Here is a 15,562-nt window from a genome sequence, read left to right on the forward strand (position 1 = left end):
TGGTTGCTTTTGGATGACTTTATTGGATGAGTCTCAAAAGTGTTTGATTGGGGATTTGAAATTCCGAACGGGCCCAAAGGAGAATAACTGGACCACAGAAACAAAAGGCAGATGCTCTCTCTCTCTCTCTCTCTCTCTCTCTCTCTCTCTCTCTCCTAAATGGAATAGAACCTTCAACAACAGTAAAGTTCACAATGAAATCAATCAAAGTCTCCCTTTGCTACCTTAACACCGCTTGGAAAAAGAAACACTTTTTCTTCTTCTTTTTATTCGGTTATGAAATTCACAACAACAAAAAGAAAAACCAAAAAAATGTTGTGATCGTTTGATCTTTACCAACATCCAAGCCGTCCATGTGAAGATGTTCTCATCAAACTGTCTGTTACGCTTGCCGGATTTGATCTGTGTGGCCCTCTTGGCCTTTTTGTTTGTTGTGTTAGTCTTGACAGCCGATATGCATGCATGCTTGTGAAAATGTTTTACTTGAAAGCCTGGTTAATGATTGTCTTATTCTGAGTTTTTAAAGTTGATTTGCTGTAATGCAAAACCAATTTGGCTGACAACTGTGTTATTAAAGAGTTAACCAAAAAGCCAAGGAAATGATATAAAATAATCAGGGAAATTATTTTTTAATTACCAACTTCAATCATTAAGGTAGTTTAGTATTACTTATTTTATTGGTCATGTTTTATGACGTGACGATAGAAATAGATTCACAGAATTATATATAACATAATTATATACAACCGCGACACCCAATTATCTCTTCTTACATGAGAGCAAAAGCATGGTTCGGTGTACACTTGGGTTGGAGAGAGAGCCATTGGGTTTCACAGAAAATTAGCAACACATTGGGCTTGTATAGGTAAAATGGGCCTAGAGTTTGAGCAGAGTGCTGTTTTTGTGGTTTCTATTGAGAGCCCATAAGAACTCTAAAACTAGGCCCAAATAAAAGGACTATACCACTGACATCACTAATTGGTCACAGTGCCAGTCTCTTTGAAGTTTACAGATAATATCTAAAATGCCATTAGAAAATTCAAATTACCATACTGCCCTTCCCAGAAGCGGGCCGCACAGCTCGATAACCATTTCACCTTTCTGACCATGATACAAACCTCAAAACCCTAAACTAATCACAGTCCACTCCGACTGTCACTGAGCTCCAACAATGGCGACACAAATGGCGATCCTCGCACGCACGCGAACGCTGGCCAAAACCCTAAACCCGAACCCGGGATTCAAGACCATCACAACCTTCTCATTTCTCTCGCAGGAGCTCCAACTCGCCGAGCCAACTCATCCCATCCCCTCGACCCCTCTCCCTCCGAACCCAGCCTCCGGAAGCCCGTTGTACAACGAGAACTGGCGAAACCCGATTCCCAACTCGTCCATGACTCAGTCTCTGCTCCCCATAGGGTTCCTCAACCAATCCCCTAGCTCTCGCATCCATGCCCTCTCGCAAACCCTAGACGTGCAGAGCCTAATGAATGTGTTCGCAGATTGGATGACCTCGCAGAGATGGGCAGACATGAAGCAGCTGTTCGAGTTTTGGATTCGGTCTCTGGACAAGAACGGAAAGCCCAATAAGCCCGATGTGAACTTGTATAACCATTACTTGAGGGCCAATTTGATGACCGGAGCCTCACCTGGGCACATGCTTGATCTGGTCGGGCATATGGAGGACTATGGCATCACGCCCAACACGGCGTCGTTTAATCTCGTCCTCAAGTCCATGCACCAGGCCAGAGAGACCGATGCAGCTGAGAAATTGCTCGAAAGGTCAGCTCTTTGTGCATTGTGGTTATGATTCTGTTCAGCTTGCGTTATCTGTTTTTCTTATATTAATGAAATGGTGATTTGCATTTAGTCATAACTTGTATAATTAGTGGAAGAAAGTTGTCATGTTGAACTACTGATTGAGGCCGTCTGTGTCTTTAATGATGCATTCATATTTCATGAATCTGTTTCACTTTAATGTATCAGGATGTTGCAGACAGGGAACGAATCTCCGCCTGATGATGAGTCATATGACTTGGTTGTCGGCATGCTGTTTCAAACGGACCGAATTGATGCGGCCTTGAAATATATAGATTTGACTTTAAAATCTGGTTATATGTTGTCAATGGCGGTGTTTAGAGATTGTGTACAAGGCTGTGCCGATAAGGGAAAGCTAGATATCTTGGTTTCAATAATTGACAAGTGCAAGGTATATGATTCAAACCGTAGATATTTAGACTGAGGAGGTGAAAATTGTGCTTGATGTTTCCTCATGTAAGTTTGTTCCATTTTATGTTATCAGTCAATGGATCAGAACAAAGCTCTTTGTCCGCCCTGGAATATGTGCAACTATATTGCAGAAGTTGCTCTGCAAGTTGATAACAACAAGTTAGCATTTCATGCCCTGGAGTTTATGGCCAAATGGATTGCCAGGGGTGAGCAAGCAAGACCTACTGTTTTTCTTTCTGTAGATGAAGGATTGCTTGTGTCGGCACTCGCAACTGCCGCTAGGACGCACAGTACTACTCTACTGGATGCATCATGGGCAATCTTACGGCGCTCATTGCGCCAAAAGAAGGCCCCTAATCCAGAATCTTACCGTGGGAAAATTTGTGCCCTTGCATCGCTAGGGAGTCTACAAAGAGCTTTTAGTACTCTTCATGAATATGAGTCTGCTTATGGTAATTCTGATAAAGAAGAGGAACTGTTCTCTCCATTTACCTCTTTACATCCCTTGGTTGTGGCATGCTCCAAGGGAGGTTTTGAAACTTTGGACTCAGTATGTCCTTCTTTCTATCTGCTAGTACTAAGTCTTATCCATTATTCTATTATTTTAATTTTGTTGTTTATTCTGGTTGATGAATATATGGACCTTGATATTCTGACTCACAAGACATGCGATGTATGATGTATCATACGTGACTATGTTCTACACATATCCAGTGAATGCTTTTATGAAATTTTCTTTTGCACCTTTCTAACTTGAAACATACTGATATGCCCCAGGTGTATTATCAACTAGAGAATTTAAGCCGTGCAGACCCTCCTTACAAGTCTGTTGCTGCTTTGAATTGCATCATATTAGGTTGCGCAAATATCTGGCACATCGAGCGAGCTTACCAAACTTTTGACGCAATTAGTTCCAGCTTTGAATTGACCCCTGATATTCATTCTTACAATGCTCTCATGTATGCTTTTGGAAAGTTCAAGCAGGTGAACTGCATTCTCTCTCTCTTATTAACCCTTATCAGCAGTTGTGCCATATTCTTAGGACTGGCTTCTCTACCTTCTTGTGTGGAGCCAGTTGGGGCAGAAATATGATTTTCTTATGGGCCTGCATCACACACCCATAAGAGTCAAAATTTGCATTTGCATCACACACGTAAAACATGCTAACACCTTACTGAACTAGTTGTATGGTTGTATGGCAGACTGTAGAAGCTTCAAACGTATTTGGGCACTTGGTAAGTCTGGGCATCAAACCCAATGCGAAGTCATATTCGTTACTTGTAGATGCTCATCTCATCAACAAAGATCCAAAATCTGCTCTCTCTGTGATTGATGACATGGTAACTGCATTCTTTTTGTGATTGACGGGTTCACCTTGCTCATAGTACATATTTTGCTGTCTCTGTGAAGAATTTAACAAGCGTTTGGACAGGTTAATGCTGGATTTGAACCATCAAGAGAAACATTGAAAAAGGTCAGAAGGAGATGTATGCGAGAGATGGATTATGAGAGTGATGATCGTGTAGATTCCTTGGCTAAAAGGTTCAGAATTCAATTGGGTTCAGAGACTCGCAGGAACATTCTGTTTAATCTCAATTACAGCACTGGATATGCCTAATAGATATAGGTAAATTTTGACACATGCTGGGTCTGGGAGGGGAGTGGTATTGAAGAAACACTAGATGTTTTCTTTGATGCCCCTAACTGGGTCACTTGCATCAACCGCATTTCTGATTGGTGATTATGCTTCTGCTTGCAGGTTGGCTTCATTCTGGTTTGGAAATCTGATTGCGAAAGTGATTCACTTCGTACTCATATGTTCGTTCCTATGTAACTTTCATCCGCATTGTATATTACCTGATTGTGCTCCATCAAGGCTTGGCAGGATGAATGCTAGGATAATAGCCTCCTAGATCCTAATTTTTTAAATATTTTTTCTTTCTTATGTATTTCTTTTGCTTTTTGAGGGAAAATGAAAGAGTAGATTGTTAGACGGGAAAGGAAACCTCAAGTGTTGCCAATAATTGTAGGAAAATGTTTTTTGCTCAAGATGTCTCGCAGGCAGTCCATTTATTTATGTTGCTATTATTTTCGTGGGTTTTCTTTCTTCATATATTTCAGCAACGTGAATTGCATAACTAAACTGAGTGCAACGACAATTGCATGCCAAGAGTTGGCTTGGCTGTGTGGCTGATTGAAAAATGCATTGTAGCACAAAATCAACCTTAATTTGCGATAATCGTCCATTAAACGTTTATTATCGCTCATTGTATTTCATTCGACTAATTAGGATGACTGAGAGATGTGAGAGGATGTGCGACGCTGAGGTTGCTATGGCATTGAAAATTCTGTGAAGAAAAGTAGACACCTATTCAGAGATTTTAAGCGCCAGCTAAAAAGTGGCTTTGCTTTGCTATTACAAAAGTGATCAAGTCTCTTCGGAGATCACTTGCAGTTCGGTAACAATACAACAACACATTTGAAAATCCAATGAGCTTTTCAATTTCGTAATCTACTGATGCTTGTGACTCGAAATTATTATTTTTTCTCATTATTTCTCAGAGCTTTTATTTCGCGTAAGCATCCACCACAAACTAGCCTCTTACGTTGATCCACCAAATTCAAACAGGAGCATCAACTGTGTGCTTAGCACCCTCATCCAATGCTATAAACCTATGAGGTGGAAATTGCAGCAGCCTTCTGAAATGTAAGATATAAGATTCACCCACGTGAGTTCGAGCGAAAATACTTCAAAAGGAACAAGAAGTTCATTGCTAAAGAACTAAAATAAAATAATTTACCCGTTTTTGCTCTTCTATGTTTGCTTTAATTAGGGAGTAGATGGCAACACCAGCAATTGCTATTGCAGTACCAATCCCAGTCTGTGTAGAGATCTTGTTGCCTGCCAAACATGGAGCCAATAAACGATGAAGACATAATACAATGCTACTCGTGTTCATACTGTTTGACAAACTGCGTTATCAAGCTAAATGAAATATATCTTCACTGAGAAACACAGTGTGTGATGGCTGGCTTCTGCTTAAAAAGGTCTGAGGTGCATGTGATTTGAACAAGGTAAACAACAAGCACCACAATAGAGAAGCCAATCACATTTTAGGTAAAAGAACTTACCAAACACAACAATGGAGAAACCAATCACAAAGACACGCTTCAAAACATTTCCAACAGCATGCGTGAGCGGTGCAACCCGTTCTAAAGTGTTAGTAGCAAGCTGCAATTGTAACCCCAGAAGTAGTTAATGATCAAACACCATGTTTTTGTATAGTTTAGGTTGAAGGAAGAGCTAGATGCAGCATGTCAATAGCTTACCTGATTGTACAGATGATAAAACATTCCGATCCAGAATAAATCAGACAAGAATTTGTAAAGGCCTACTTTGGCAATAGCATCCCTAAATCCATATTGCAGCAGTTGGGGTCCCTCAATCTGACATCAAAACAAAGCATCCAACAGTTCTGTCTGAGTATCTTTGGTTGATTAAGAACAATTTCAATACTTAAAGTTCAATTTCTGTGAAAAAGATGGACTTACAAGTAGTGCTGGCGGGATGCAAACCAAGAGAGCAATTATTGAAATGTAAGCATACACATTTGTACTGTCCATTCCTGTCTGTTGAAGTAAAAAATATATTTTAATTAATCAAGATCAAATGTAAGTGCAAACTCCATTAAGGGAAATCTTATTTTAGAATTTACTCGGCACTACCAAAAACAAGGAAAATGGCTTGATTAGATGATGCTTACCATTGCTTTTTTCGAATAGATACTTCTGTAGGTGAATGCAATGTTTGAAATCATTGCACTACCAAACCCAAGCCAGTTGAAGGAAAGTTCAGTCAATGATGCCATGGACACACCTAAAATAGAAGTTAACTTCAGTAAATATAAAAGAGCACCAGCTCTATGCTGTCCTCAAATTTTGAGGGGTGCTCTGGCCATTTCAGCTTTAAAAAATTTGCCACCGAAGTGTGGGAATGTGTATGCTATAATTGGCATGTGAGAGTAATATGATCAACATGTCAGAGAAAGGAAGAAAATGAAATGGAAGAAGATCAAAGATTAAAGAGTTACCAATAACAACAGGGGCCAACGATAGCCACAAGGACAAGGGAATGTGTTGGCCTAAAACAAACTGAGAAGCAGATGCATTGAAGAATGGCTCCAGGGCTGCGGACAAATATAAGGTAAGCTGCTGTAAACTTGATTGTCTCTCATCTTTACTCAAAATGCAAAGGTAGAGATCATACCTTTAATGGTGTGTGTGAAAGACACAGCAACAGCTGCAAATGAAACATTGGACATGACATGTCCAAGGGCGTGACAGAATGCAACTGGGGTCAGTAGTGCCAACTGCTCCTTGTCAATGGGCTGGATGAACAAAAAATGTACAGCATTTAGTGGAAACCATATTGTGGCTTGAAGCGAGAGGATAACAATTGCGGAAAGAAACTGATACTTACTGCCCGCTTCGGTAGGCCAATGGACCAAGAAACAAGACAGTACACCACTCCAACAAGGAGATGTATAACAGAAACAAAGCTGCAAAAGGGTAAAAATCCGACTAATTGTGAACTTTTAAAATTATACAGAAACCAAAACAAACGTGAGACCAAAGCAATCAGAGGTTTAGTGAAGAAATTTTGATTGAGTTTCAAGATAAAAGTCAGTTGGTGAGGATATACATACTACGGATATGGGAAATAATTGTAGACCTTCTTGTTGAGTATATTGAAGATGACATTCAATAGGTACCTGAATGAAAAGCAGAAAATCATGAACGTCTGCATTGGCTTCTTGAAATAAATAAATAATCACCATAAAAAATGAATGAAAAATTATGAACACTCACCACATAAAGAAAAAGAAGCCAGTGATCAAGAAAGGAAATTTCTCAGAAAAGCTCTTTGAAGGCTTTCCATACCTGCACTTATGAATACAAGTCTTGTTAAAAGAACACAACCACAGAAACTTCACTAGCAAAATCTTAAATGGGTCATTTTTAAAAGTTCAAAAGTAACCAATAAAAAACAGGACCTTTTAGAAGTAACTCGATTACTAAGTGTTTTTTTTCCTTTTCTTTCCCTCCATTTCTCAGCAACCAATCATAAGATTAAAAAGTATCGAAATTTCATACTAAAGAGGAAGTAAAAAGAAAAGATTAGCAAGTCCAACCCAGCAGCACTCTCAATCTCAGCACCCTCTGCATCGGCAGCTGCAGCCTTAGCAACCGGAGGTTCAACAGAGCCTCGCCGTCTCAGCTCTTGACTCCACCCGGAAAATCTCAAGGACTTGCCGGAAGGTTCAACCGGCGAAAAAGGTTTTATAGTCTCCGGCAACGGCGAAAAGGTCAAGCTTGAAGCTTTGGAAGAAAGTGACCGAGCCTTGAGCAGAGCAAACGAAGGTGAAATCTTATTGGATGATAAGTATAGCGAAGAAAACTGACAAGTACGGATTGGAGAGTGAACTGGGCTGATCACTGAAGCCATTTTCAGACCCCCAAAGAGAGATTGTCAACGAATTTCAGGGACTTTGAGTAGGTAGGCAAAGCAAACCGGTAAGTTGAATGATATTAAAGCATATATGAACGTCGAAAACAAGGAGATGGGTTTGTTTATATTATATGTATGAAGCGGAGGAAACAGAGAAAAATCAATTCTTTCTTTCCTATTTTCTTTTATCACAGAACGCCAAAAATGTATTGCTTTAAGAAAGTGGATGGATAGTTTTGCAGCAGAGAAGAGATCAGAGTTTTGGGGGTTATGGCGTTGAAAGCTTTTGGGAGAGAGAGAGTCAGAGAGATCACAGAGCTTGTTAAAGTTGTAAGCCAACAATAATAGAGAAAAGGACTGTTAACTGAGAGAGAGAGAGAGAGATAGAGAGAGAGTTATTGGTGGCACATTGGCATGGCTTTTTTGTCTTCTAGCTTAAGGTTCTCCTCTAATTAAACTAAAATACACTTCCTTTGTGTTGTCTCTGGTTATGCCATGCGCATAATTTAAATATAAAGAAGGCAAATTTTTAAGCAGAAAGAGTGATGTAATAAGATAAGAGGAAGAAAGAAAAAGGAAAAAAAAAAAATGGAGGTCGCATGATGTTGAAGTTCAACCAACGTATGCAATTGCATTTGAAGCAGCTGTTACAAAAGTGGGGTCACTTGGCTCTTGTCTTTGTCAGCCTACATGTCTTGCATTATTGGCACCATGGTCGATGGGATAATTAAAATTTGATGTTGTTTTCATCATTTTGAGGAGAATGTTAGCTTGTGGTTTTCTTGATATTTTGGTGGTGACCATTATTATCTTCAATGTTGAATTAGTGTGATTTAATCAATCTACTACAAAATTTCAGAATTAAATTTATTCAATGGCAATGAACATGATCGGTGGTGAGCGAAAATGCTCTTTATAGATAATTCTATGTATAAATGATTGTGTTTTAAGTACGGTTTTCATTTACAAAATTATGAGTTTTAGGCCCTTTTTCTGAAAATTAGAAAGAGAAAAAATCAGACTATAAACAGTTGAAAATCTCAGCTGATTTTAGCACAACTATAATTACAAAATTAATTTGGCATTAGAACCTCAATTATTCAAAACATGTTTGCTTCTCCTTGGGCCAAGTTCAATTCAACAAGTCAATAAAGTCAATGCGTCCAATTCCACGGTCCATTGACGACGAGGACAAAACATGGGCTGGCTTTGCTTGCTAGCTTGCTCCAGAAGCCCAGCAACATACGCACTTCAATTTCGGAGATGGCGTTGGATCAAACCAGAAAACCTAGCGAAGAAAAGTTTAAAAAAAGAAAAGAAAAGAAAAAAGAGAGAACATAATTGCTTTCGTTTTCACTTTCCGAATTCAGTTTAACCTAGTAAAATATTTGATACAAGCTCTAGGGTCCCGTTCGAAATTTTTTATATCATTGAATTCAATGGAGAGAAATGGTGGTAAAGGAAGAGAAGAGGAACAAGACGGCATGTCCGTACACTCTCCATGCAAAGCTCCCCCTTCCTCTGCTTCTTCTCTCCCAAAGGTCCCTCTCTCTCTCTCTCTCTCTCTCTCTGGTTCTCTTTACACATATAATGGAAGATTTATGTTGATTTTATTCTTTGTATGTTTTTTTTTTAATGTTTATTAGGAGCAATCACAGGTTGAATTGGAGCTTAGACTGTTAGAAGCTCTTGAAATTTATCCTCCCGTCAAGCTACAAGGCAGGTTTTTTCGAATTAATCAAACCTAATAATTCAGTTTCTTATCTTTGGATTTCCAATTTTGATTATTTATGTGAGTGGTTTTGGTGGGGGTTAGATGTAAAGCATCAATTTTGGTTGGTAAAAAAAGGTGGTTAATTAGCATGTGTCTAATCACATTCTTCAATCTTGGGATGGATAATATTTTCGTTGCTACTTAATTTTTGGAGGGAAAGCTATCATTTTTACTGATGGTAGGAAAAGTTCAGGACTATGCTTATCATTTTCGCTGAATTGAATTTGAAATCTGATGGTTCAAGTCAATAATATAAGGGGAGTTATAATAATCATTGCCTGAATGCAATAAACTTTCACATTGGAGGCTAAGCTATATGTAGGAATTCATGCACGAGGGGTAATTAATAAGACAATCAAAGACAATTTAGTTTCCTTTTTAGATCTTGCATTACCATGTTAGTTGAAAATAGATAAGCATTTAACAACTCGTTTACGCGCAGGTATACATCGTCATTTCGTTCTTTATGGTTTAATGGAATTCCTTCGGAGAAGGTTTGTTCTTCTTCACATTTCTGTTTGTGGGTTTTATCGCACTTATTCCAGCGAACCTCCATTTTCTGACACGTAGCCTTACTCTATCTTGTGTTATTTTCACAGCTTTGATCGACACTTCTCTGCTGACGAGGTTCTACAACTGCTAGAGCGGTTCTATAATTTGGAAATGCTGGTACCTAATTTCTTTGATTCTGTCAGTTTTCCATATTTCTAGTTTCTTTGTGTTATGATGGAACTGTTAAACTTCAGAATATCCACATTCATCGATAATCGTCTGTTTAGACTCAATCACAATGACTTGACCGGAAAAATAAAACTCAATCACAATGCCAAGTTCAGAATATGAGATTTTAAATAGCTATGAGCTTTATATTCAAGAAGAAAATTACGTACAGAAAAATCTGTGCATCTCTGTACAGCACTATAGGTGAATAGGATAAAAAGCTGCATAATTTAGGTTTTAGGCATGCATCAAGTGAAAGGGTAGGCCTTGATGGAATATTTGAAAAGGAAAATAGCTATACTAGACTATCTGATATGAGTGATGGTGCAAAGGATGACGGTCACATACGATACAAGGAAGTTTGATGTGAGACTTGGTGTAAACAATTACTGAAAATATTCCTTATGAAACATTCAAATGGTCCCAAGGGACTAATTATGTCTCTATCCCTTGTTGTTCTTTAGACATATTGTACATTTTGACCATTTTCTCTCTTGAATTTCAGAAACCAGACGATGAGGAGACGGACATTCTGAATCACGAGGAAGATTTTAGCTTGCCTCAAAGTTTCTTCGTTAAGGAAGAACCATAGCTGATTTATTTTTTTGTATAGATACAGGTTTTGTTTGAACCTATTTGTTCAATCTATGTTATTGGATGGTGGTTGTCCAGTCCTTTTCCTTGACTATATAGTATCATGGTGGTTTTTGCTATGAGCTTAATTAGAAATTGTCAAAAAGTTTTGAGTGCCAAACCTCAAAAGGGAAGCTTGATGTTTCTTCACAGTTTTGAAAGGGTCAGGGTCCTTTTCATAGCTCAACCGATATGAACGTAATAATATTATAAAATGAAACAGATTCAAAACCTGTTTCTGTTATTTGTGTATGAGTTTCCTTTGTTTTGCTTGCCTCTTTTCACTTATATCAGTGCAGATTTTGGCTCAAACTGGATATAAATCCTCTGTTTCTACTATTCCATACAGAATCTCTTGGTGGCTATTCTGTCTTTTCAATTCTTTGGGGTGAGTCTGTTCCCAACGGCCATTTTTCTGGATCACGACATGAGCATTTCCTGAAAGGAAAAAAAAAGGAATTTTTTTCTGTGCGCCCATTGCTTTATTAGCCAAAAGGAAAAGGGAAAAAAAAAAAATTCTATCTATAGGTCACCCACCGGTCATGGACAAAAGAAACGATATTCTATGGGCACAAATTCTGCATGTTGCAAATGGATAATGGTAATGGATATTGGCTTTCTTTATCTGGTAGAAGCGGATGCGTCTCAAGTCCTAACAGCTTCCGAAGATAATCTATAACTTTGTCGTTTTGTATTATGACATGTGTTTTTTTTATAACCCAAAATGGGTATTAGATTATTTTATAATTTATGATGTCTCTTGTATTTACTAACACACAGTATTATAATTATTCCAATTTATGACTTCTCATGTATTTACTTACACATTGGTATTAGAATTATTTCAATTTTTTTTCCTTACCATATGATTGCTAACACATAATGAAAGAAAAATTATATGAATTCCACATTAAACGTGCAAAATATGTTTTTTTTTTTTGGTGTTAAGAGAAATGCTAGATTTTTGTGAAGTTTATGCAATTTAGCTGTAATTATGATTTTTGCCAGATTATTTCCTAATCACCGACTTTCAAGAAAACCACTAGTAGTTGTTCATACTCATTTCCCAACCGATAAAAATGTTTGATTGCAATTTGCAAGCAAAGCAGCAAGAGGAAGACGATAATTCGTCCCCTTTTGACTTCTTTTCAAAACTTGTAAAGACAAACAAGTCGGAGGGGGAGGTCGGAGGGATTGTATAAAAATAAAGAGAAGACGAGAAGTCCATTCCATTGCTTAACATAAGAAGTTTACATAAACGAACATGTAGCAAAAGCATAAATCCAAATTTTTTATATAAAAATTGATCAATTCCTATCTTCTTTGGAACCTAGAAGGATCAATATCATAAAAACCGAAGAAGAAGAAGTAAAAAAAGGTGTACGTCCTTCAGTCAATCCCCTCGCGAAAACTGAGTGAGAAAAGCTAAAAGGTCGCCTTTTGCAAAAGTCTTTTCCACTTGCCATGTGCCGGGGCTATTTTTCAGGTACCCATCAAGTCTGCAAATATATTTATTTAATTTTAATTAATATAATCTGGGAGTGAAAACAAGTTGCCTTGCCCCCGAAGAAAATGTCAAGACACTTACCGCCGCAGTGGCAGGTTCTGCTGGTTTGGTTTCTTCACCTTTGAAATTGTCGTCACCTGAGCAAACAAAATAAAAAAAGAAAAAGGAATTCATGTGTAAGTCTCTTCTATCTGAATTATGTTCAGAACAGAAACTTCTACCATGATGGTGCCTGTACAGAGAAGATACAGGCACCTTTGTGATGAGCTCATATATACATACAGTTTCTTTTTTTAATACCTGTATCATTCAGCAACAGCATGGAACAACCCGTTTCACAAAAAGAAGAGCTGAACATAAATACAAGTCTTTCGAAGTCTTTCTATTGTATAGTAAGTTAAAAAATGAATGGAACTTGTATCATTTGGAACTAAAGAAGGATTTAATCTTGCAGTAAATATGCGTTTTCGTGAAAATAATAATGCACGTTAATCAAGTATCCAGGTGTGTGCTATACCTCCATCTTCAGGCAAATCAGAGGTCCAGAGAGTGAGGTTGTCTCTCAACAATTGCATAATAAGGGTGCTGTCCTTGTATGACTCCTCACTCAAGGTGTCCAACTCTGCAATTGCCTCATCAAATGCTTGTTTAGCCAAATGGCAAGCCCTACAAGTTTCCAGTAACAACAACAACATCTCAGGAGTTGATTTAAATGAAAATGATCAAAAGATGACAACAGATGTAAAGTAATACCTCTCAGGAGAATTCATAATCTCATAGTAGAAGACAGAAAAGTTGAGGGCTAGACCAAGACGGATCGGGTGGGTTGATGGCAGATCTGTGTTTGCAGTGGCTGAAGCGGCCTGAGAGAGGAGATGGCAATAGGAGAGCACATCACATGATAGGGAGTGTAAAGAATCAAACATATGTAAGCACATTTGTGTCAATTTAATAGTGGTTGAATTAACATGCCTCATATCCCTTGAGTGACTGCTCAGCTGCCTCTTTTCTGTCCTGGTCAGTCTTGAACTCGGCAAGGTACCGGTAATAGTCACCTTTCCTGAAGCATGCATGCCGTAACATATTAGTCGACAAAATTTTATTAATTTCAAATACAATATGATGAATGTCAGTACACACATGGAGGAGGATACACGAACAGAACCAAAGGATATAGTAATCTTTAACCTATCTGTTAGGCAGGGCCAAGGAGGAAACAGAGAAAATTCCCTGACCCCATTACATGTGCGCCACTTGCATGCGAGGCAGAAAAATACTTATCAGCATATCTATTTGCAATTTTTGCCCTTTCGGAATATGTTCCGCGCATACAAATAGATAAACATAACAAAGCAAAATAACAGGAGATAAAAAAAATGAAATATGGGTTGGTTGAGTTGCTTTGGTTAAAATGATTGGAGTACACCATTAGGGCAGCATGACTCACATTTTGTAGTAGAAAACAGTGGCCTCTCCAGAGGTAGAAGAGGGGATCAGGTGCTTGTCTATGATAGACAGAATGTCATTGCAAATCTTGGAGAGTTCCTCCTCCACCTTCTGGCGGTAACCCTTGATCAGTTTGACATTGTGCTCATTCCCCTTAGACTCTTCCTTCTGCTCAATGGAAGACATGATTCGCCAAGAGGCCCGTCGAGCACCTATGACATTTTTGTATCCAACAGAAAGAAGATTCCTCTCCTCCACGGTCAGCTCTAGGTCAAGTTTTGCAACTTTCTTCATACACTCAACCATTTCTGCATCATTAATTGAACAGGATATTTCAGCAAGAAATTCATAACTGACTTATTTCCAACTATTGATTTTAACCAAATAATTTCACTCTTTTTCAACACAATTTCTCCCTATTCCTTTAGATTTGAATTCCATAAACGCAAAAATTAATGAAAACTTTGAACTTCCTCCAATGCAAACAAAATTTTACATATCAAACTGAAACAAAGGTGTTCGTTAATTCATCATAATACTGTAAGATCCGATGCAATGCTGAAACACTCACAATCCGATCAATGCCAGCTTTGACAAATAACAACATTTTTCATATATATAAACACAGCCAGAGACTCAAAGATCGATCAACAAAAGAGAAAATATATATCAGAATGTGACCTTCGTAACGCTCGGCCTGCTCGGCGAGCTTGGCCATGTAAACCTGGGTCTCTCTCTCCTTTTCGGGGGACGACATCGTTTCGTTTCAGAGAGAGATAATCAACCGAAAATGAGAGATGGAAAAGTGGCAGTCGTGGTGGCGCAGAGCTCTCTGGTTTTGGGTTTTTTTTGTGTGCCCTTTTTCGAGAGGAAGAAGACGACGAATGGGTAAAACTAAAATAGGGGTTGGGATGCGAGGAAATTGGGAAGGGCGGGTTTAAATAAGGAAAGGACGCGCTGTTAAGGATCGAGCAACTTGTGGAGTGCCGATGACCAGATCTGGACCGTCCGTTAGGTTGTTTGAAATAGGAACTAGGAAGGAGGCGCGCAATTTGTGATTTTGTGTGAGCAGGGCCTTTGAATACTTGCTCTTCTGTCGGAGGGGCTTTCTGGGTATTTCAGTCTTTTAATGTTTCCAAATTCCAATCAATACATTCTCACCAACAAATTAATTCGGCTATAAATTTCTAAATTTTCATGCCCTTTATTATTAGGACAATTATATGTCTCTTCGAATATATTGTTGGTGTGTGGCATTGCTATATTCTCAATGATGTTTAAAAAGGACAAATTTTCATGTTCCCAAATTGGGTGCTATATCATCACAAAGAATGTCGCATAAGTTAGACCTGCAACGTTGGTGCATGATTTCAAAGACCACCCAAAAAAAAAAAAACAAGAGTTCATATATCGAATTTAAGTACATAATTTGCAAATCTAAATAACGCGAGATATTTAAAGTTCAAGACATGTTAATTATGTGATTTATACTATAAAATTTAAATTTTTAACATCACGTAGCTGTTCTATATACGGAGACTTTCATTTTTCCAATCTCTCTATCTTTCTCCCTCTCCATCCCTCCTATCTATTATGGATTTAGGGTTCATGGAATTTCTCTCTCTATGATGGCTTTAGGGTTCAAGAAATTTAGATTAAAGACTTGTTGGGGGTGGGTTTATGGTCGTTGAGAAATTATTTAATTTCATACGCGAAAGTGAAAAAGTCTAAAAGTTTTTGAGGA

At 38.2% G+C, this 15,562-nt stretch overlaps 4 protein-coding genes across 5 annotated transcripts; 2 read left to right on the plus strand and 2 right to left on the minus strand.

Moving 5' to 3' along the window:
* The first annotated feature begins 1,077 nt into the window (after positions 1–1,077).
* Positions 1,078–4,321, plus strand: LOC103321468 (Tetratricopeptide repeat (TPR)-like superfamily protein). The gene is made up of 7 exons (XM_008223273.2): positions 1,078–1,782; positions 1,987–2,209; positions 2,303–2,779; positions 3,007–3,213; positions 3,432–3,569; positions 3,662–3,856; positions 3,989–4,321. Exons 1-6 carry the CDS (start codon positions 1,172–1,174, stop codon positions 3,845–3,847), a joined length of 1,842 nt encoding a protein of 613 aa, XP_008221495.2. The 5' UTR covers positions 1,078–1,171; the 3' UTR covers positions 3,848–3,856; positions 3,989–4,321.
* A 254-nt stretch (positions 4,322–4,575) lies between these two features.
* On the minus strand, positions 4,576–8,286 carry LOC103321469 (triose phosphate/phosphate translocator, chloroplastic-like). Of its 2 annotated transcripts, none has more exons than XM_008223274.3 (12): positions 7,422–8,286; positions 7,099–7,170; positions 6,936–7,001; positions 6,710–6,788; positions 6,497–6,617; positions 6,321–6,416; positions 5,994–6,106; positions 5,782–5,859; positions 5,560–5,676; positions 5,362–5,461; positions 5,031–5,131; positions 4,576–4,929 (listed from the first exon to the last, which is right to left on the minus strand). In XM_008223274.3, the coding sequence occupies exons 1-12, from the start codon at positions 7,733–7,735 to the stop codon at positions 4,903–4,905; spliced, it is 1,284 nt and encodes a 427-aa protein (XP_008221496.1). In that variant the 5' UTR covers positions 7,736–8,286; the 3' UTR covers positions 4,576–4,902. The 2 variants fall into 2 exon arrangements, with proteins under 2 accessions (XP_008221496.1, XP_008221497.1); XM_008223275.3 differs by having other exon boundaries at positions 4,576–4,926; positions 7,422–8,285.
* A 646-nt stretch (positions 8,287–8,932) lies between these two features.
* Positions 8,933–11,686, plus strand: LOC103321470 (chromatin modification-like protein). The gene is made up of 5 exons (XM_089045798.1): positions 8,933–9,279; positions 9,385–9,457; positions 9,955–10,006; positions 10,112–10,181; positions 10,738–11,686. The coding sequence occupies exons 1-5, from the start codon at positions 9,178–9,180 to the stop codon at positions 10,822–10,824; spliced, it is 384 nt and encodes a 127-aa protein (XP_088901924.1). The 5' UTR covers positions 8,933–9,177; the 3' UTR covers positions 10,825–11,686.
* A 384-nt stretch (positions 11,687–12,070) lies between these two features.
* GRF12 (general regulatory factor 12) lies at positions 12,071–14,818 on the minus strand. Its single transcript, XM_008223277.3, has 7 exons — positions 14,500–14,818; positions 13,820–14,126; positions 13,345–13,432; positions 13,126–13,235; positions 12,890–13,038; positions 12,454–12,509; positions 12,071–12,364 (listed from the first exon to the last, which is right to left on the minus strand). Exons 1-7 carry the CDS (start codon positions 14,573–14,575, stop codon positions 12,359–12,361), a joined length of 792 nt encoding a protein of 263 aa, XP_008221499.1. The 5' UTR covers positions 14,576–14,818; the 3' UTR covers positions 12,071–12,358.
* Between the last annotated feature and the right edge of the window lie 744 nt (positions 14,819–15,562).

This window comes from Prunus mume, linkage group LG2 (assembly GCF_029339155.1).
Source record: "Prunus mume cultivar Tortuosa linkage group LG2, ASM2933915v1, whole genome shotgun sequence".
Lineage (NCBI taxonomy): Eukaryota > Viridiplantae > Streptophyta > Magnoliopsida > Rosales > Rosaceae > Prunus > Prunus mume.